At 42.9% G+C, this 20,952-nt stretch overlaps 3 protein-coding genes across 5 annotated transcripts in view; 2 read left to right on the top strand and 1 right to left on the bottom strand.

The window, feature by feature from the left end:
- LOC148360583 (inactive rhomboid protein 2-like) overlaps positions 1-4,736 on the top strand; it is a 59,114-nt gene extending 54,378 nt beyond the window's left edge. The window contains exons 18-19 of one of the 3 annotated variants that reach the window (XM_088341453.1): positions 2,540-2,978; positions 3,053-4,736. In XM_088341453.1, the coding sequence (XP_088197579.1) occupies positions 2,540-2,971 (432 nt within the window). In that variant the 3' untranslated portion in view covers positions 2,972-2,978; positions 3,053-4,736. Of the gene's footprint in view, positions 1-2,539; positions 3,014-3,052 lie in introns of those variants that run through there. The other 2 variants (XM_088341452.1, XM_088341451.1) reach the window with 2 other exon arrangements.
- LOC148360582 (uncharacterized) lies at positions 3,216-12,599 on the top strand. The gene is made up of 6 exons (XM_088341457.1): positions 3,216-3,267; positions 6,945-7,051; positions 7,132-7,147; positions 8,134-8,245; positions 9,320-9,401; positions 9,474-12,599. Exons 2-6 carry the CDS (start codon positions 7,045-7,047, stop codon positions 9,578-9,580), a joined length of 324 nt encoding a protein of 107 aa, XP_088197583.1. The 5' UTR covers positions 3,216-3,267; positions 6,945-7,044; the 3' UTR covers positions 9,581-12,599.
- aanat1 (aralkylamine N-acetyltransferase 1) lies at positions 7,871-19,666 on the bottom strand. Its single transcript, XM_088341456.1, has 3 exons — positions 19,467-19,666; positions 14,442-14,596; positions 7,871-9,845 (listed from the first exon to the last, which is right to left on the bottom strand). Exons 1-3 carry the CDS (start codon positions 19,612-19,614, stop codon positions 9,540-9,542), a joined length of 609 nt encoding a protein of 202 aa, XP_088197582.1. The 5' UTR covers positions 19,615-19,666; the 3' UTR covers positions 7,871-9,539.
- Between the last annotated feature and the right edge of the window lie 1,286 nt (positions 19,667-20,952).

Below are 20,952 nucleotides of genomic sequence, written 5' to 3'. Positions count from 1 at the left end.
TCAAGTCATGTTTATTTTTATAGCCCTTAATCACAAAGAGTCTCAAAGGGCTGCACAGATCAAAAGACACCATCCCCTGATCTAAAACCTACATGAGGGCAAATAATACACATATATTGTCAACATAAAATATAAGTTATTCATATGCTATAGAAAAGAAGTGTGTTTTAAGCTTAGATTTAAACATTTCCACTGAGGTTTGCAGTTCGAATCTCAGGGGGAAGAGCATTCCACAGCTCCGGGGCCCAAAACAAGAATGCTCTGTGGATTTCTTCCTGGCTCTTGGGATCACTAGGAGACCAACATTTTCAAAGCGAAGGCTCCGGACCGGAACATAGGGGGAAATTAAATCTGAAAGATGTGAGTGAGCAAGTCCATGCATGATTTTGTATAATACCAACAGAACCTTCAAATCACATCTTAAGCTAACAGGGAGCCAATGCAGGTTAGCTAAAATCGGGGTCATGTGATCAAACTTTCTTGTCTTATTTTATCTGAATCTTTTGGAACTGCATAAAATAATCATTACAATCCCTTCTGTCAGTATTTGCATGCTATCCTCAAACCGAAACCTGTAAATGTTTAGGTGTTTTTAGTTAGAGCAGACAGTGTTGTTTCACCCGCATGATTTTGGACACTTCCATTAGTTATTCCTCACCATTCTGTCATTGTTTGCCTGCTATCCTCATTATGAAACGAAAATGTATACATGTTTGTGTGGTTTTAGAAAAAACAGACACAGTTTTTTCATCTGTGTGATTTCTGGACATTTTGGTTACTTATTCCTCCCCCTTCTGTCAAGGTTTACATGCCATCTCGTTAGAATATGGAAATATATGGGCACTTTTAGCTAAAGCACACAGTGTTTTTTCATCCGTGTGATTTTTGACTGCTCATTTACTTATTCCTCCTCCTCTTCTGACATGCTTTGCATGCCATCCTCATTAAAATATGGAATCCATTCAAATTTCAAATGTACTATCATTTCCCTTAAGACTGATCATCGATGATATACCACGGAACTATTTTTTTCATTAACTTTCCTTTTAATTTAATATCGTTTCCAGATACTGAATTCGAATTATCTCCCTCTTTATATTGAATTGTTCCTGTCATGATTACTGATGTGAAGCACCTGTGCCCGCTCATTTGGCGCCAACTGACTCTGATTGGCTCCCTGTCCCTATTTAAACCCATTCCTTTTTGTCACCGGTTGTCAGTCCGTCTGCGAACCTCAGTTAACTCTAGGCAAGCTTTTCGACCCTGACTCACTCCTGTTTTTTTCTCCCGTCTGTTCCCCGGCTTCAACCCGTTTTTTTTATCTTGACTGCGTCTACTCTCCTCTCCTGGCTTTCGACTTGTTGCTGATCCCGACCACGTTTTTGCTCTCCTGTCCCGGCTACTGACCCGTTTTTTCCATTCCCGACACCGCCATCGCTCGCCACAGAAGTCCCACTCCCGCGACCAGCGATCGCCGGATCATGTGTGCAATCCTTTCCTTTCTTCCCAGTAAAACTGAGAGAAACGTAACGCAAGTGGGTCCTGACAGTTCCAGTTACATGGCCTTGCAACATTTGCTTATTAAAATGTGTAAATTAAACATTACCCTAATCACTCTACCCTCTGACACATGGTTTTAGAAGTCAATGCTTTTTTCGTTGGTGTGATTTGGGACAGTTCAGTTACTTATTCCTCCCCCATTGGTTATCGGCAGCCTGCCATCATCATTCAAATGTGGAAACCTGTAAATGTTTGGGGTATTAAGTTAAAACAGACAATGGTTTTTCATCTGTATCATTTTGACAAAGCACAGATCACATTTGATGGTGGTTTTATGCACAAATGTAAGTTTTTACACCACTCAATTGCCGTTTATGCCCGGCCACGACGCCAATGAGTTAAGCAGTGTCTGAAAAAATATCTGCCCGGACATCCGGGGTGTGGATCTTTCTCGTCGGGCGTACAACTTACAAAACGTCTCTGCCCGGGTGGCCGACAACTTTTTCAAGGGAAAAAAAAAATTATAATTTTGTAGTTTTTTCAAATCAAACGTTTGCTTTATTCCCATTTCGAAATCTCCGTTCGGTTTAGAAATTTCAGAATTACGGTTCGTTTATCAATTTGCGTACTCAGCCGATCAGAAGACTGCATCGAAATGAAGCCAAAACCTCAGCCCCAGAAGAAAGATTCAAAAGAAGCTAACAAAATTGGTGACGCTACAAAACGTAAACGTACATTAAAAGCATCGTGGAAAGAGGAGTTCACGTGGTTTGTAGCAGACGACGAAACGCAAATATTGCATGAATGAAGATGAGTCAATACAGGTACATACTGATGGCAGATGGAAAACAGTGATGTCATATACATGTAATGAATGTTTAAAGTAGATTTATAATAAACTTAATTTTAAAGTGTTGTTCTGTTATATATTCTGATGATCAATCCTTAATACTTTGCAACAATGTTCATGTTTCACGAGTTTCAGACACTGAGTTAAGTGAAAATCGATCGATTCTTTTACCCGTTTCCGTCTTTCCAGGTGGGTCCGGCGGGCTCCCAGTTCGGCCTACTGGCGTGCCTCTTCGTGGAGCTCTTCCAAGGTTGGCAGATGCTGGAGAAACCGTGGAAAGCTTTTTTCAAACTCCTGGGCATCGTTCTCTTCCTTTTCTTCTGCGGCCTCCTGCCCTGGATCGACAACATCGCCCACATCTTCGGCTTCCTGGCCGGCCTGCTGCTCTCCTTCGCCTTCTTACCCTTCGTCACCTTCGGGACTTTCGACAAGTACCGCAAGAGGGTTCTCATAGGGGTTTCCCTTTTGGCCTACGTGGGCTTGTTTTCCTCGCTGATCGTTTGGTTTTATATTTATCCCATCAACTGGCATTGGTTGGAGCATCTCACCTGCCTGCCTTTCACCAGCAAGTTCTGCGAAAAGTACGACATCGACCACGATATCAATCACGTGGTCAACTGATAGACCGGCAGGTTTTTTTTATTAAAGTGCCCTTGAATTCTTCGGTAATCCTGATTTATTTTCTGATGAGTTTTTTCAAAGGACCGTTTGGAACAGAGGATGGGAAAATGACTCGGGACTTTTAAAAATGGGATGAAACCAAAGAATCGTTCTGCATTTCAAAGGGAGAGAAGACGATCAGGTTTGGCGAAATGGACTTTACACGGATTTGTGACAACCTGCTGTTTTAATCGGTTGTGTTTTTAGGTTTTTGCCCGGGGAGGTTCACCTTGAAATGACATTTAGATCCACTCAAGGTCAGTGAATGCAGTGTAAGGAATAACAAGTGGTGGCCAGAGATAAATGCACTTATTCAAGCAGAATTATACATTTGATGCCAGGGTACCTGCCATTAGCTTGGCATCAAAATTCCTTTCTTGTCATTGTCACACCAGTATTTTTCTTTGTTCATTACATATTTTTCAAGTAAAAAAGGAAAATAGTACTATTTAATATATTCTCCCTCTATTCCTGGTAAATTTGGAAAAATAGTTCTAGCTCTTCTATTTTCTTTTAGATTTCTCAAGTAAATAAGAAAATATACAACTTGAAATTCCAATAGTTAATAAGGCCTTTTATTGTCATTGTAAAAAATAGATGAATCAAACACTATTTTGTCATATATTTCGATGGTAAAAATGGAAAAAGAGACCTTCTCAATTTCTATTTCTGTAGTAAGATAATAATTTTTTTCAGAAAAGTTAGGAATGCCGTTGTCATTGTCTCTATTTGTTCCTTTCCTCATTATATTTATTTTTAGCGAATTAGGGAAAATGATATAAAATAAAGGAAAAAGATTATCTATCTATCTACCTTGGTCATATCACTCAAGAGGGGTGACCGACAGCAAGACAAAGAAAATAAAAGGGAAAAAGTAGCTAAAAACACACCAAAAAAAATTTGTGGACCATGGTCAACCCAAATGCCCAAATGCCCAAACACCCAAACAAGTTAGGCACCTCGGCACCTAAGTTTGGTCATGTTTTCGTCCCTCCAGATGAAACGGGACACAAGAAAGCGGCCATGTCACTCGGGTCAGGGTGACACAACAGCAGGGCCCGACAGCTTTCTCTGGTTTACCCCTGCTGCATCATACAGGTGCCTTGCCCATCCCTTAGAACACGCCCAAACATCCCACTATCCTTTTACAACAAAGAAAAAGGATTCAAATGTAAAAATAACAAAAACAAAAATTCAAATTGTCAATGTTAAATGGTATATAGTGCTTTTCAAGTCAATGAAGACCTCCCAAAGCGCTTTACACTTACCCATTCACACACACGCTCACACACCATTAGGGAGTCAGCCATGCAAGGCGCCTGCCTGCTTATCGGGGGCATTAGGGATTCAGAGTCTTGCCCAAAGACACTTTGACATATAACACCGAGGAATCAATAGTTTTGGGAAAAAAAACATTAATCCATGTTAAAGAATGACCTCTTTTTAATATTCTACTTAAAGGGACAGAGTGGATAAACTAGCGCACCCTAGTGGTAATAAATACATTGCAAAAAAAACGATCGCTGTCTTCAGCTTTCTGCCTAGAGGAAGCTGATAAAACGACAACGAAGAACTCGATTTTAAATGGAATAATTAGCAAAAAACACAAGAACTATCCTAAAAACATGCTTTTTTTAAAAAAAAATTCAGATAACGAGCCTCACCTAGACTCCCATTAAAATTCATACATTTCCATGTCGAAAATATAATAATAATGAAAATAAAAATGTTGTTTTTCTTTTTTAATCTTGCCCTAATCTCATTCGGTGCCTCGTTTGACGATGAATATGACTACAATGTAATAATCTTCAATATATTCTAAATATTATTTTTCTTATTTTACTACAGAGAATTGTTAAAAAGCACTGTCTTTCCAGTTGGTGTAGATAGATAGATAGATAGATAGATAGATAGATACTTTATTCATCCCCTAAGGGAAATTCACATTTCCAGCAGCATCCCTGACCCGAGAACATACAATAATAAAGCCAAAAGAATACAATATACAAATACCCAGTGTGACGTGCATGTTATATAGAGTAACTAAATAGTGCTACACAGACACAGGTGTATCAATTTACAGTATTTTTTTTTTGTTCGCCGGCTTTTACCTCTACACCAGGGGTGTCCAAACTTTTCAGAAAGCGGGCCAGATTTTGTTAGCTAAAATGTGTGAGGGCCGACTATTCAGCATGGTGTTATTTGGAACAGTTTTTAAAAAAATCACTGTGAAAAGTTTGCAGGATTTTCATTTGACCCGCAAAGCGCTGCTGTGGTGCTAAAATAGCTTCCAGTTGCTTCACATTTTCACAGCTTTCATTTCCAGTTAGCTTTTTGTAGTCGGCATGTGACGCCTAACAGTGACTCTTACTATCATATTCTTTGTTGTTTCGGAGTTCAGTGAAAAAAATACTCTTATGTTGTCCTGGAAGTGGCGGCCCTCCAGGGTTGGGTAAGGTTTCTTTAACTGGATTACTTTCAATTACTTTTGGATGACTCCAATACCAAATATACTAATAAAAGACAAAAGAAACTAAATATGAATAAAATGATGACTCACAACACGTGGTAAGCTTTCTCTCCTGGCTTTGATCTCTTTGATCTCTGGCAAAACGAACATAAAATGCCATAGAAAGAAAATGAAAATAAATCCAAACAACTTGCCAACATCATTTTTGCCGTTCCATGTATTCCGTTACTCCCCTAGCCTGCACAAAATTTAGTCATTTTATTCATATTTAGCTTCTTTTGTCTTTTATTAGCATATTTGGTATTTGAGTAATCCAAAAGTAATTGTAAGTAATCCAGTTAAAGTAACCCTACCCAACCCTGCGGCCCTCACAGTCAACTATCCTTTTTTTTTTTATTAACAGTCGCCAATTCTTATAGAAAGGCGAGGGCCAAAAGGACTATTCCCATTAATTGTTTTTGTTGTTGTTTACTGGCAAGCCACAAATTATTAATTTTATGATAGAGGCCACGGGCCAGTGAAAAGTTGCTCACGGGCCGTAACTGGCCCTCGGGCCGGACATTGGATATGCCTGCTCTACACTGTGCCTTTTTTATAACTTATATGCGTATGAATGTTTTAATTCTATCCCAATATCCCCACACCCACCCTGAAAACCACTCAACAGCAGCTAAACAAATCTTTGCACTGGGACCAAGTGACTACTAAAACCTCGATTTTGTCTTTAGGTTCTTTAAAAGATTGATCATGTATGTGAAAGCAATCATGTCCAAATAAATGATGTCTAATTAAGAGTATTGTATGTCTTTTAATGTCATGTCATGGCGTTAGCATCCATGAGCACTTCCGCTAACAACGCATTGCGTGTAAAGTCACGAGAGCAACGAGAACTAAGGCGCCCAGAAATTTTGAATCCAAAGTGTGGTTGTGAATTGTTCGTACATCATGGTTAATTGTCCCAGAAGTGGATGATTTCAGACATCGCGATCAATAATATCGGATCGCAATCATCGAGGATCGGGATTTAAAAGGAATCGCCACCCTTGTATTGTGAAACAATAGAGTTGTAACCAAGGGTGTCACGGTTCCCATGGCGCCCAATTGGTCCCTGCCGTGTGGTGCCAGGTTCTAGAATGCCACGGCGCCCAATCGGCCCCACGCATGGACACCAGCTAAAACGCTTTGACAGATTGCTCCCTGACTACTTAAACGCTGTCTTGTTAGTCGCCTTTTGTCGGAGCGTCTGCCAAACTCTGTTTTGACACGTCTAGCCCTGTGAATCCCCGTTTTTGCCTGTGTTTTTGCTCTCTTTTTGCCAAGCCCTGTGAATCCCCGTTTTGCCTGCGTTTTTGCTCTTGTTCTGCCAAGCCCTGTGAATCCCCGTTTTGTCTGCGTTTTTGCTCTCGTTTTTCCAAGCCTTGTGAATCTCGTTTTTGCCTGTGTTTGGCTCCTGTTTTGTTCTAGCCCCGATCTGTTTGATTTTGACCACTTCCTCGTTTCGAGCAATCTACTTCCGGGACCAAAGATCCCCGGATCAAGTGTGCGCTCCTTTCTCTTCTCCCCAATGAACTGTGAGTAGCGTTACGCGATTGGGTTCTGCTCCCTGTTTCCTGTTCTGGGTCCTGACAAAAGCATATCGTCCCTCCCATAGTCTGCCCACCCCTCAGGTATGTTAAAGCGCTCAGAAATCCTGCAAATTCGTCATCCCGTGAAGGTACCGCAACATTACAAGTGGACAGGTCGTCATATTTTGTCACACCGCCGTCGTCGTTAATAGAATTGCTCGCCTACGGGTGCTAGTTCAAGATAGTCAGTATGTTTGACCCCGTTACCCTTGAGTTTCCCACTCACTTTAATCTGTATTTTTATTTTGCAACTCTGTTATATTGTTGAACGAAAGTAAATATGTAATCACTGTTTACTCGTCGGCAGATAATTCGCCTAATTCAATCCGTTTTATCGTCGTTAATTGCATTCTAATAATATGTATTGGCTCCTGCTTGTAGCAATAGTCGCCAGGGGATAATGGATCCAGGCCGTACATTGTGCTGTTCATTTTAGTCAGAATATTAAAAAAAAAAAAAAAAGCAGCGCCGCGCATGACAAATTCAATCTTTCGGCTGCTGCTCTTGGTAATAGTCATCAGGGGATAATGGATTGTGGCAAAAACTGCTTTTTTTTAAAGCGGGCCACAATAAATGGGCTCTGTTGGCCCCAGCTCGCCGCAATGGTGGACTGGTATAATGGATTGCAGTGGCAAGGGTACTGTTCATTATAGCCCCCAAAAAATAAAATGCCTAAATATTGTGGATAATGGACCGCAGCGGTATGAGTGCAGTTCACTTTTTGGTGGACGGGGTCTTGAAAAAGAGCCGGCAGGATTGAGATAAAAGCACTCTGCTTACTTGCGGCGATAAACAATCGGGAATAATGGATTACAGAGTATTATGAACCCATAATGCATTGAGGCTGCGAAGAACAAAGCGGAAACTACAGAGGGATTAGAGTTTGTGTGTGCTTTTATATATACAGAGTTAATAAAAACACATATTTTCTCAAAACACTTGAATGCTGACAAATTCAAAAATATATCCTTTATTACCTTTCAAACAAAATTATAACAATACTTCAAACCCGTTTGCCTTGATTCAAGACTTCAGGAGGCACAAAATATGAAAGACTTCAATGGAAAAGGCAAGATGTTAGAACAGAGGTCTCCAACGTGGTTCCCGTGGGCACCAGAACTCCCCATGAAGACAGCTGAGGTGACCGCTGGAAATGGCTCAACAGGGTCATTGTGATTTTCTAGTGGGATTTTTTTTTAAGTGGTCTGCTAAGTCAATTTAACCCAGTGTCCTATCTCTCTCTCTCTCTCTCGTTTTTTCTTCCTCTTTCTTTTTTTCATCCTTTCTTTCTCGTTCTACCTTTCTTTCCCTCTTTCTTTCTTTAGCTCTTTCTCTTAATTCTCTTTCTTTCTCTTGCTCCTTTTCTTTTTCTCTCCCTTTCTTTTTTTCTGTCTTTCTTTTTTTTTCTTTGTTTTTTTTCTCTCTCGTTCTCCTTTTTCACACTTTCTCTTACTCTCTTTCACTCTTTTTTTCTCGCTCTAGCTTTCTTTTTCTCTCTCTCTCTCTCTTTATACTAATAACATAGTAAAAACATAGTAACAACATAGTAGGTAGTACAAAATAAGTAATTTCAGAAATGCATATCAAATTATGTGCCCTTTGTCATGATTACCAATATGCATCACCTGTGCCCGCTCCTTTGGCGCCAACGGCCTCGGACTCTGATTGGCTCCCTGTCCCTCTTTAAACCCACCCCTATCTGTCCCCTGTTGTCAGTCCGTCTGCGAACCTCAATGAACACTGGGCAAGCCTTTTTCGGCCCTGACTCCCACCTGTTTTTTGCTCCTGTCTGTTCCCCGGCTTCGACCCATTCTTTATCCCGACCACGTCTACTCTCCCGTCCCGGCTTTCGACCTCTTTTGTCCCTGACCACGTCTACTTTCCTTTCCTGGCTTACGACCACGTTTTGGCTCTCCTGTCCCGGCTACTGACCCACTTTTCCGTTCCCGCCATCGCTCGCCACGGAAGATCCACTTCCGCTTTCAGAGCGACCTGCTTCCCGCGTCCAGCGATCACCGGATCGTGGGTGCAATCCTTTCCTTTCTTCACAATAAAACTTGTCTCCGTTCCGGTCCTGACACCCTCTGTGCTAATAAGTAGCAAAAAGTAGTTCTCAGCTTGAAAAAGGTTGGAGACCCCTGCATTAAAAGCTACACTAAGATATTTACAATCATCATGTTTATAATATGAATCGTATACATCTGAATTTTCTAGCACTCTTCAAAAAAAATGCCTCGACCGGACAACAGTATTGGGACATCGATCCACATTGCAAATGCCCAGCATTCATCAAACGGTATAAAGTGAATAACATCATGAAGAAAATATAAAAACTTGATCTGTCTTTTCATTTTATCCCTCTTCAAAGGCAGAGTGAAGTCCTTCCCAGGGACCTGCCCGGTTCCCCTCATGAGAAAACATCCAATCCCGAGCGTCAATAGCGGCTGTTGCGCCGCATATAGGCGTGGCCCCTGACCGGGTAGAGCATTTCCACGAACGTGAGCGGCCCCACCGTGATCTGGCTGGGGCCCTGGACCTTGAAGCCGGACTTCTGGTAGAAGGGCACCAGGAAGTCCTCGCACATGAGCACGGCCCTCCTCACGTAGGGCAAACAGCGCAGGTACTGCAGGTAGCGCCACATCAGGATGGGGCCTTTGCCCTGCTGCCGGAAGGTGCGGTGGACCGCCAGGACGTGGATGTGGACCGTCGTGCCGTGGGGTTTGTGCAGGGTCAGGGCGTCCTGGAGTTGATATCAAAATTGGAATCGTTTTAGTCGATAAACAAGATAACCATTGGAAATTCTCACTTGAACCCATAGTTCAACTCTAACTGGAAGACAGCAAATGGTCAGTTGGTGTTGGGAATTAAATATCAAAATGTCTCATCTCATCTCATTATCTGCACCGCTTATCCTCAGTAGGGTCGCGGGGGTGCTGGAGCCCATCCCAGGGCCTCTCTGCGTCTGGGTGTGCTGATTATCTTATCAGCCTTACGTACCTGTAAACATTTTCCACCAGGGTGCCCTGACATTGAACTAGAGCCCAATCAGTCAAAATGTAATTTGTAGTCAATCGGGCAGCACGGCAGCGCAGTGGTTAGCGCGTGTGCAGCACAGTTCTGAGGTCATGAGATCGAACCCCCTGTGTGGAGTTTGCATGTTCTCCCCGTGCTTGCGTGGGTTTCCTCCGGGTACTCCGGTTTCCTCCACATTCCAAAAATATGCATGTCAGGTTAATTGACCGGTCCAAATTGTCCCTAGGTGAGAACGAGCGAGCGAGTGAGTTGTTTGTCTCTGTGTGGCCTGCGACTGGCTGGCAACCAGTTGAGGCTGTCCCCTGCCCACTGCCCGAAAATAGCTGGGATGGGCTCCAGCACCCCCGTGACCCTACTGAGGATAAGCGGTGCAGATGATGGATGGATGGATGGATGGATGGATGTAGTCAATCGAATACAATTCTTTTATCGTCAAATATATAAAATCCTTCATTGGTTAGGAATAAGATAAAAATTGTACTTAATTTACGAGATAAACGAGGTAAAAATGTAATAAATTGACACTTAACATAAGCAAGAATTCTCCCTAACCGTAAATCCCAAACTTAACCCTCAAATCAAACCTTAGTGGAAGACAGCAGAAAGTCACTTGGAGTGAAATCAAAATTGTCCTCATTGTACTACATAAACAAGAAAAAATATCCCATAATGAGAAAATCTATACATTCATATAAGCAGAATTTTCTGAAACCCACTCCCAACCCCCATAAAAAGGTAAAATATCCTAAAATTCCCAATAACTAAATAAGCAAAGTGTCATGATTACCGAGGTGATGCACCTGTGCCCGCCCCTTTGGCGCCAACTGCCTCAGACTCTGATTGGCTCCCTGTCCCTATTTAAACCCACTTCTTTCTGTCACCTGTTGTCAGTCCGTCTGCGAACCTCAGTTAACACTAGGCGAACCTTTTTCGACCCTGACTCCCACCTGTTTTTTGCACCTGTCTGTCCCCCGGCTTCGACCCGTTTTTGATCCTGACCCGTCTTCTCTCCCGTCCCGGCTTTCGACCTTTTTTGTCCCCGATCACGTCTACTCTCCTTTCCTGGCTTCCGACTCGCTTCCGACCCCGACCACGTTTTTGCTCTCCTGTCCTACTGACCCGTTTTCCCTTCCTGACACCGCCATCGCTCGCCACTTCCGCATTCAGAGCGACCCGCTTCCCGCGTCCAGCAATCACCGGATCGTGGGCGCAACCCTTTCCCTTTCTTCCAATAAAACTTGAGAGAAACGCAGCGCAAGTGGGTCCTGTCTCCGTTCTGGTCTTGACACAAAGTGGTCCACAACCCCCTTACCCTAACCTCTAACTCAGGGGTGTCAAACTCATTTTCACCAGTCACATCAGCATAATGGCTGTCCTCAAAAGCCTGAACTAACTTATAGATCTTAAGTAAATATAATTAGTATGTAAATTAATGTAACTACTTCTTCGTGTAAAGTATCTTTATTTTGTTTTTTTCAATTCACAAACATTTCAGTTGCATCGAAAACATTTTACTACACATATACAGTATCCATTATACATCTGTTACCTGCACTGATTTTCCTCACTACGGGGAGCCCATCCCAGCGTATACAATTTAATATAAATTAAATACCTTAACATACGGGCTACTGAAGATACAAGTAAATTCAAGAATACAAGATTTTTTTCGGTCATTATTACTACTGTGACTCAGCTGTGCCCGCTCATTTGGCGCCAACTGCCGAGGGTTCTGATTGGCTCCCTGTCACTATTTGTACCCAGTCCTGTCTGTCCCCTGTTGTCAGTCCGTCTGCAAACCTCAGTGTATACTAGGCAAGCCTTTTTCGACCCTGACTACCGCCTGTCCCGTTTTTGCTCCCGTCTGTCTCCGGCTACGACCTGTATTTCTCCTGACAACGTCTGTTCTCCCGTCCCGGCTTACGACCTCTTTTTGTCCCCGACTACGTCTACTCTCCCGTTCTGGCTTACGACTCGTTTCCGACCCCGACCACGCCTTGCTCTCCCAGTCCCGGCTACCGACCAGTTTTTCCGTCCCTGACACCGCCATCGCTCGCTAAGGAGGATCCACTTCCGTGTTCGGATCACAATCCGAGTACGAGAGTGACTTGCTTCCCGCGTCCAGCGAGCGCCGGATCGTGGGCGCAGCCCTTCCTCTTTCCTTCAATAAAACTTGCGGTAAACGCTACGCAATTGGGTCCTGTTTCTGTTCTGGTCCTGACATTTCGAGCAAAAACATTTCCTGATTTTATATTGTTATCATCATCTTATTTATCTTATAACTGTATTTTGATATGCAATTACTATTGGATTGTGTTTTAGTGATCAGGAAAATGTGTTTCATAGCTTTTTTCGAATTAATTTGGCAGCCCGGGAACAAACTAATTGGTTTTCGGTTATTACGTATCAGGAAAATTTTCTCGAGATACAATTCTAGATACTAGCATGATCCAGATACAGGTATCACTGTACAGAATACCAAAATCTTGGACATTTATATTATCATTTATTTCTCAATTCCACCCGTTGGCATCACTAAGGAAATACTGACGTGTAATAGCGCTAAACCGTCACTTGGTGGACATCATAGGCATTGTGGGAAATGTATTTTTTGCTCAAAGCACTCTTGAGCTGTTCAATTTGAAATGTTCGGACATTTAAGCTCGCGTTGACCACATAAAATAATGTGTTGGGCCACATTTGGCCTGTTGGCCATGACTTTGACACAGGTGCTCCAACTCAAACCACAAATCCCCAAAACTAGCGCTATCGTTTATCCCTAACTATCGTCTACCCGAACTGAAGATTCAAATAAAAATGATGTGGCTCCTGTTGTAAAACTTTGCCGACACACACTGCACACGCACTGCAAAAGAAAAAAAAATGGTAACCAAATTAGCTGATGATTTTGTTAATTTTAAGTATACATACATTTTTCTTTTTTTAAAGTATCTGTAAAATACGAAAGCAAAGGTTGAAGTATTTCAATTGAACTCTTTTTTTTTTTTATCATTAGATTCACTGCAAAAGTCATATATTTCCTGGTTTTGATTTGCAATGATTATTAATCAATCAATGTTTATTATTGGAGCTTTCAGCCGCTCCGCCCCCCTGCTCTGGAACTCATTGCCGCTTGACCTCCGAAATTCTGCGACCCTGTCCACCTTCAAATCTGGACTCAAAATTCATCTCTTCAGACTTGCTTTTTCTTGACCATATGCCTCACACACTGCCCCTTTTAACTCTAATGTGTTTTATTGGCTATTTATGACTTGATTGTTTTACTCTTCGTTTATTGTTGTGTCCTAATACATGTACTATATGGGTGTCCTGAAAGGCGCTTCGAAACACATGTATTATTATCCATCCATCCATTATCTGCACCGCTTATCCTCAGTAGGGTCGCGGGGGTGCTGGAGCCCATCCCAGTTATTTTCGGGCAGTGGGCAGGGGACACCCTGAACTGGTTGCCAGCCAGTCACAGGGCACACAGTGACAGACAACTCACTCGCTCATTCACACCTAGGGACAATTTGGATTGGCCAGTTAACCTGACATTCATATTTTTGGAATGTGGGATGAAACCTGAGTGCCCGGAGAAAACCCACAGAAGCACGGGGAGAACATGCAAACTCGAACGAAGGTTGGTAGCTGGATTTGAACCCATGACCTCAGAACTGTGCCGCACACGCGCTAACCACCGTGCCGCCATGCTGCCCCTGTATTATTATTATTAATATTATTATTTGCATTGCCCTTGATCACAAAAAGTCTCAAAGAGCTGCACATACCACCATTATGAAATCCCCTGATCTGAAACCTACAGTACACGAGGGCAAGGAAAATCCCCAAAAATCCTAGATTTAGACACTTCCACTGAGGTTGCAGATCGTGTCTCAGAGGGAAGAGCATTCCACAATATTGGGGCTCGAATGGAAAATACTCTCGAACCTACGGATTTCCTCTTGGATCTTGGGATCACTAGTAGACGAGAATTTTTAGAGCGAAGGCGTCGATCAGAAACATTGAATAAAAAAAAGATTGAGTTCTTTTGCTGTATCCTGCCTTACAAGTTGGTCTCATAAGGGCCTTGCCAGAAGCATAGACTAACACTACATATGGATGGATACAACTTTTGCATCCACAATATTTGGACATTTTCACTGTGTGGCCAGAAAATAAAAATTGAATGTCCCTGAGAAATCAACCAATACACAGGAGGCTTTATTAAGACTTCTGTAATCCGTATTTTCGCTTTGTGAAAGAATCGTATTGACTCCACTACAAGTGTGAGATGTTTTACCATATTAAGCTTCTCCTGGTCCCACAGTGAGCCGATAATGAAAGCCACCAGACGTCCCTCTTCGAACCAGCCAAGGGAAAGCTCAGGACACAACGTCAGGAAGTGGCGCACCTCGTCCAGCAGGAGGGGACACTCGCCCGACACCGAGATGAAGGCTGCAAAGAATTGGCAGATTAGTTAAAGGGACAGTTTGTCATAATTTGCCTCTACAGGTCATTCAATCTCAGAATGAAGTTGAAGATAACGCTACAGATGCCTGAAGGATACCATTTCTCAAAATTCGGAAGGATACTTCAACTATGATTTGCACCGCTTATCCTCAGTAGGGTCGCGGGGGTGCTGGAGCCCATCCCAGGAATCTTCAGGCAGTGGGCAGGGGACACCCTGAATCGGCTGCCATCTAGTCATAGGGCACACAGGGACAGACAATTTTGGACCGGCCAATCAACCTGATTTGCATGTCTTTGGAATGTGGGAGGAAGCCCACACAAGCACGGGGAGAACATGCAATCTCCACACAGGATGTTCGATCTCATGACCTCAGACCTGTGCCGCACACGCGCTAACCACTGCGTCACCGTGCTGCCCTAATTCCCACCACCGACAACAAAAGACAGAGCAAGCTGGATACACCCGGGGCATCTGAATAGAGCCAATAGCTGGAGATGGTCAGAGCTGGTCTGAGCAGCTATCTTTGAGGCTTTCAGCAGAAGTTGATAAAAAGCAAACAATTCATCAAGCATGAGAACTCTGACTCATGGTACTGAACAATGTTCTGAAGGACGAAGGAAGCTTTATTTATACGCAGCAACAATAACAAAAGAATTTTGGCGCGTTCTGTAGAAACGTTGGGAAGATAAGCGACTGATGCCCGAATGAGAGGACTCGTTTACATTCGCTTGCATTATAAGCTGTAGAAGAAGAGAGACACTGAAAGTCAAAGCCGGAGCAGCTAACCAAAACAATAGAGGTGAGCTGTAGCCTGCAGCCAAGTGGCTAACCTCATTGGCTAGAAAAGGAAACAATAGACAAAAATAAGTGGAAGATTCCTGATTCACGGGACAACATCTGCTTGCATAATTAGCTGTGAAAGCTTAGTGACATTGTAGGACAAAGCTGTAGCAGCTAACAATAACAATAGCGAATGGCGGCGATCCATAGCCTGCAGCCAAGTGGCTAACCTCAGTGGCTAGAAAAGGAAACAATAAACAAAAATAAGTGTAAGATTCCTGATTCACGGGACTCGGCCACATCTGCTTGCATAATTAGCTGTGAAAGCTTAGTGACATTGTAGGACAAAGCTGTAGCAGCTAACAATAGCGACCGGCGGCGATCCATAGACTGCAGACAAGTGACTAACGTCAGTGGCTAGAAAAGGAAACAATAGACAAAAATAAGTGGAAGATTCCTGATTCACGGGACAACATCTGCTTACATAATTAGTTGTGAAAGCTTAGTGACATTGTAGGACAAAGCTGTACCAGCTAACAATAACAATAGCGACCAGTGGCGATCCATAGCCTGCAGACAAGTGGCTAACGTCAGTGGCTAGAAAAGGAAACAATAGACAAAAATAAGTGGAAGATTCCTGATTCACGGGACAACATCTGCTTACATAATTAGCTGTGAAAGCTTAGTGACATTGTAGGACAAAGCTGTAGCAGCTAACAATAGCGACCAGTGGTGATCCATTGCCTGCAGTCAAGCGGCTAATATGGCTAGAGAAGGAAATTGTTGTAAAACAGCACCTGATAACGAGACTCTGTGCCCATCACATGCACGGCTCTGCTTTGGAAGGCTTGTGGCACTGAAGGACAAAGCAGGAGCAGCTACAAAATAACAATAGCAGCTAGCCATAGCATGCAGCCAATTTTCTAACAGTGACTAGAGAAGGAAAGAGAGGAAACAAAGTGAATGACGGGACTTGGTAACCACCTCATAATCCGGCTTCATTTCTTTTGAACAGGACACGACTGGCCTCTAGCCCTGGGTGTTAAAACTGTGGCCCAGTGGCCTCTTCTGGTCCATCGTGTTTTTTAACATTAATGTCCATTATCTACGTGCATGTTTTTGGAATGTGGGAGGAAACCGGAGTGCCCGGAGGAAACCCACACAGGCACGGGGAGAACATGCAACTGCCACACGGGTAGGCTGCTTTAGCTGGACTTGAACCCTGAACCTCTGCACTGTGGGGACGCTCACTAACCACTCAGCCACTGTCCCGCCCTGCATGTACATTTATTCATATATTTACATTCTTCCTCAGGTAACAGATCGAGACTCGGTATAAGCAGGTACACAGTAAAAATGACCAGTGTCAATTTAACCCTCAAATAGGAATACCAGTAGCACGGCGGCGCAGTGGTTAGCGCGTGTGCGGCACAGTTCTGAGGTCATGCGATCGAACCTTCCTGTGTGGAGTTTGCATGTTCTCCTTGTGCTTGCGTGGGTTTGCGTGGGCACTCCGGTTTCCTCCCACATTCCAAAAACATGCATGTCGGGTTAATTGGTCAATCCAAATTGTCCCTAGGTGTGCCCTGCGATTGGCTGGCAACCAGTTCAGGGTGTCCCCTGCCTACTGCCCGAAGACAGCTGGGATGGGCTCCAGCAGCCCCGTGACCCTACTGAGGATAAGCGGTGCAGATAATGGATGGATGGATCGAGGAAGACCATATGTTCACTGAAGTAGTGTCAAAAGTGTACTTTTTAAATGTAAATCAACATTATTACTGAATACCTCAAAAGAAACAGTGTTAAATTAACACTTAAAGCACACTTAAAACATTTAACAGACAAATATGACATCATAATTAACCCCTTGATAAAAAAGAGGACCCAATATAATATGCAATCAGCCGACAGTACTTGTTGAAAAGATTCAAAGCGTTTATGTTCCTCATTCAAATATATTTTGATATTCTGTTGCCAGCGTTGGGTAGGGTTACTTTGACTTGATTCCTTTCAATTACTTTCGGATTACTCCAATACCAAATATGCTAATAAAAGACAAAAGAAACTAAATATGAATAAAATGATGACTCACAACACGTGGTAAGCTTTCTCTCCTGGCTTTGATCTCCGGCAAAACTAACATAAAATGCAGGGTTGGGTAGGGTTACTTTAACTGGATTACTTTCAATTACTTTTGGATTACGCCAATACCAAATATGCTAATAAAAGACAAAAGAAACTAAATATGAATAAAACGATGACTCACAACACGTGGTAAGCTTTCTCTCCTGGCTTTGATCCCTTTGATCTCCGGCAAAACTAACATAAAATGCAGGGTTGGGTAGGGTTACTTTAACTGGATTACTTTCAATTACTTTTGGATTACGCCAATACCAAATATGCTAATAAAAGACAAAAGAAACTAAATATGAATAAAACGATGACTCACAACACGTGGTAAGCTTTCTCTCCTGGCTTTGATCCCTTTGATCTCCGGCAAAACTAACATAAAATGCAGGGTTGGGTAGGGTTACTTTAACTGGATTACTTTCAATTACTTTTGGATTACGCCAATACCAAATATGCTAATAAAAGACAAAAGAAACTAAATATGAATAAAATGATGAGTCACAACACGTGGTAAGCGTTCTCTCCTGGCTTTGATCTCCGGCAAAACTAACATAAAATGCGACAGAAACAAAATGAAAATAAATCCAAACAGCTTGCCAACATCATTTTTGCCGTTCCATGTATTCCGATACTCCCCGAGCCTGCACAAAATTCAGTCATTTTATTCATATTTAGCTTCTTTTGTCTTTTATTAGCATATTTGGTATTTGAGTAATCCAAAAGTAATTGAAAGTAGTCCGGTTAAAGTAACCCTACCCAACCCTGCTCGGGATTCATATATGGCTCTTTTCACGAGTACGTATGGCTCCGAAATAAAATGTAACTATTGCACATCTCTCTGTGGCGTTCCAAAATCAAGTGATTTCCTCCCGATTTTGGTCCATATAAAGCCGAAGCAACTTCATGCAGAAGTTCGATAAGAAACCATTTAAACTGATAAATAAAAACGCTGACTTTGATTGGGTGAGCAAGGCACTTCCTTCTCTCTCTCTCGCTCACTGCAGTCAACACCGAAAGTGAATATGACGATATGCTTATCGTTTGCAGTCATTTGTGACATTTTCACAAAAGAACTTTGCATGCACATTGTTTTGAAATCGTTATTAAGGACAAAATTGCCACAACACTCTTAACTGAATAGAATAGAATATACCTTTATTGTCATTGTTACAAAATGGGTTAACATATTGTGACAATGAAATTGGGCATGACACTCCAGTTTCACACATTCACAGTGAGGTAAAAAGCCAAGAAGATAAAGAAACAGGGAAGATAAGGTTATAAAACAAGGAAGGTGGAAGACAAATTGTAAATGGCATATTTACATTGATTTGGGACACAGGATTTGGCATTATTATCATTTCATACATTTGATGAAATCATCAAATGACACACAGTGAAATCAAATGTGCTGAAGAATTAGCTTTTTTCTAGAGTGTGTTTGGCAGTTTTTTCAGTTTCGTCTGAAAATATATGATGTGGCTCTTTTAATTTCTTTTTAAAACATTTTTTATGACTCTTTGGGTCAAAAAGGTTCCTGACCCCTGCCCTATATGCACGACACACGGCATGGATTAAATTATTTTTTTTTGCGAGAACATGCAATAAATGAGGCTTGGATGTTTGCATGAATCAAAGAGCGACTAGGTTAAAAAAAAAAAAGTACGCATATGAAAATATAGAAATGAGTAAGGTTTTGAATAGAATATGTGCAAAGTATCGCCGAAATCTGAAGAAAGCAGTTTTGCATTGATTTGGCAGATGGGTGGGAGGGGGTAAGGCAGGGAGAGAGTCCTGACAGCCTAAATGAAGAAGCTGTCCTTGAGCCTGCTGGTTCTTGCTCTGTCGTCTTTTCCCTGACAGCAGTATCTTGAAGAGGCACTGGTATTTTGACTGTCTCCCCCCCCCCAAAAATATCCAATCCAGATTAAAAAGAAACCTTACCTTCTCTCTCGATCTCAAAGACGCTGATGGCGTCCTCCGGGCTGAGCGATCGGAACTCGCTCGCCGGCAACGTATGTCGACGTCCCTGCGACGAAGGCGAGCGCATGTGAGGCGGTTTGGGAAAGTTCAAGGAGCTCACTACTGACATGTCGCCTGTTTTCGCTCCACACGGTTGCAGGAATCCACTCGCCAACTGAGATTGTGAGTTAAGACTGAGCTCCAGCCTCTCGGAGCAGGAGCTTTTATAGCTCCGGCTCGCCAGATCTTAGCGGTAATCCTCCAGGCAACCTGGCCGACACGTGAGGCAGCTGAACAATAATCATATTGAGTTTTTCGGGTGGGGTGATTTCCATTGATCCAGGATAAGGTGGTGGTATGACGAGGATATACGTTCTTCTCGTCATACCACCGACATGAAGCATAACGGCGTCTCTTTTGGATTTGGCGACGTATGTCAACAACAACACGTGAAGGGACTTTTGACAGAAAGCCCTTTAGTCCAGCTTTTTAACTCCCGCCTTCGTGTTTTTCCGGGATCTTCGACCCAAACGATTCAAAACTGCAAGAAAAGGCTGTCTTACATAATAAGGGTGCACGATATTATTGATTTCAAGTTGACATCCTAGCCCTTTATTTAAATGAAAAAGGGACAAAGCACGGATATGATTGGAGAGGTGATAGAACGATCATTCTGTCACGGACCAGAAACGGAGACGGGACCCAATTGCGTTCGTTTTCCCCGGTTTTATTTCGAAGGGGAAAAGGACTTGCATCCACGATCCGATGATTGTCGGCCTGTCAGGTTTTCAATGTAAATCTCTTGAATTTCTGTCTCAAGGTAATTAGCTTGTTTTTATATTACTAAATATAAAAACAATGTTTCTCATATACACACACACACATAAAGTAACGTTTCAACAATGAGTGTAATTATATCTCTTGTACGTTTATCAATCTTCTCATCTCATTAGCCGTACCGCTTATCCTCATTAGGGTCGCGGGCGTGCTGGAGCCCATCCCAGCCATCTCCGGGCAGTGGGCAGGGGACACCCTGAACTGGTTGCCAGCCAATCGCAGGGCACACGGGGACAGACAACTCACTCGCTCATTCTCACCTAGGGACAATTTGGACCGGCCATCTCATCTCATCTCATCTCATTAGCCGTACCGCTTATCCTCATTAGGGTCGCGGGGGGGCTGGAGCCCATCCCAGCCATCTCCGGGCAGTGGGCAGGGGACACCCTGAACTGGTTGCCAGCCAATCGCAGGGCACACGGGGACAGACAACTCATTCGCTCATTCACACCTAGGGACAATTTGGACCGGCCAATTCACCTGAAATGCATGTTTTTGGAATGTGGGAGGAAACCGGAGTGCCCGGAGAAAACCCACGCAAGCACGGGGAGAACATACAAACTCCGCACAGGAAGTCTGGAGCTGGATTTGAACCCACGCAGGAGGTTCCCATGACATGAACTGTGCCGCA

Source organism: Urocampus carinirostris, chromosome 8, assembly GCF_059441175.1.
Source record: "Urocampus carinirostris isolate Australia breed hairy pipefish chromosome 8, RoL_Ucar_1.0, whole genome shotgun sequence".
Classification (NCBI taxonomy): Eukaryota; Metazoa; Chordata; class Actinopteri; order Syngnathiformes; family Syngnathidae; genus Urocampus; species Urocampus carinirostris.
The sequence above is the reverse complement of the archived record's forward strand: the minus strand, read 5'-3'. Positions and strand labels throughout refer to the sequence as shown.

Excerpts from the sequence above, each read along its gene's own strand:
- LOC148360582 (XM_088341457.1), top strand. Across the intron at positions 8,246-9,319 it reads TCCCCATGAAGACAGCTGAG|CACTCTTCAAAAAAAATGCC; the intron begins GTGACCGCTGGA and ends TGAATTTTCTAG. Across the intron at positions 9,402-9,473 it reads TGCCCAGCATTCATCAAACG|GCAGAGTGAAGTCCTTCCCA; the intron begins GTATAAAGTGAA and ends CCCTCTTCAAAG.
- aanat1 (XM_088341456.1), bottom strand. The coding sequence starts at position 19,614 with ATGTCAGTAGTGAGCTCCTTGAACTTTCCCAAACCGCCTCACATGCGC. Across the intron at positions 14,597-19,466 it reads CTTTGAGATCGAGAGAGAAG|CCTTCATCTCGGTGTCGGGC; the intron begins GTAAGGTTTCTT and ends AATTCTTTGCAG. Across the intron at positions 9,846-14,441 it reads ACCAGGAGAAGCTTAATATG|GACGCCCTGACCCTGCACAA; the intron begins GTAAAACATCTC and ends TATCAACTCCAG.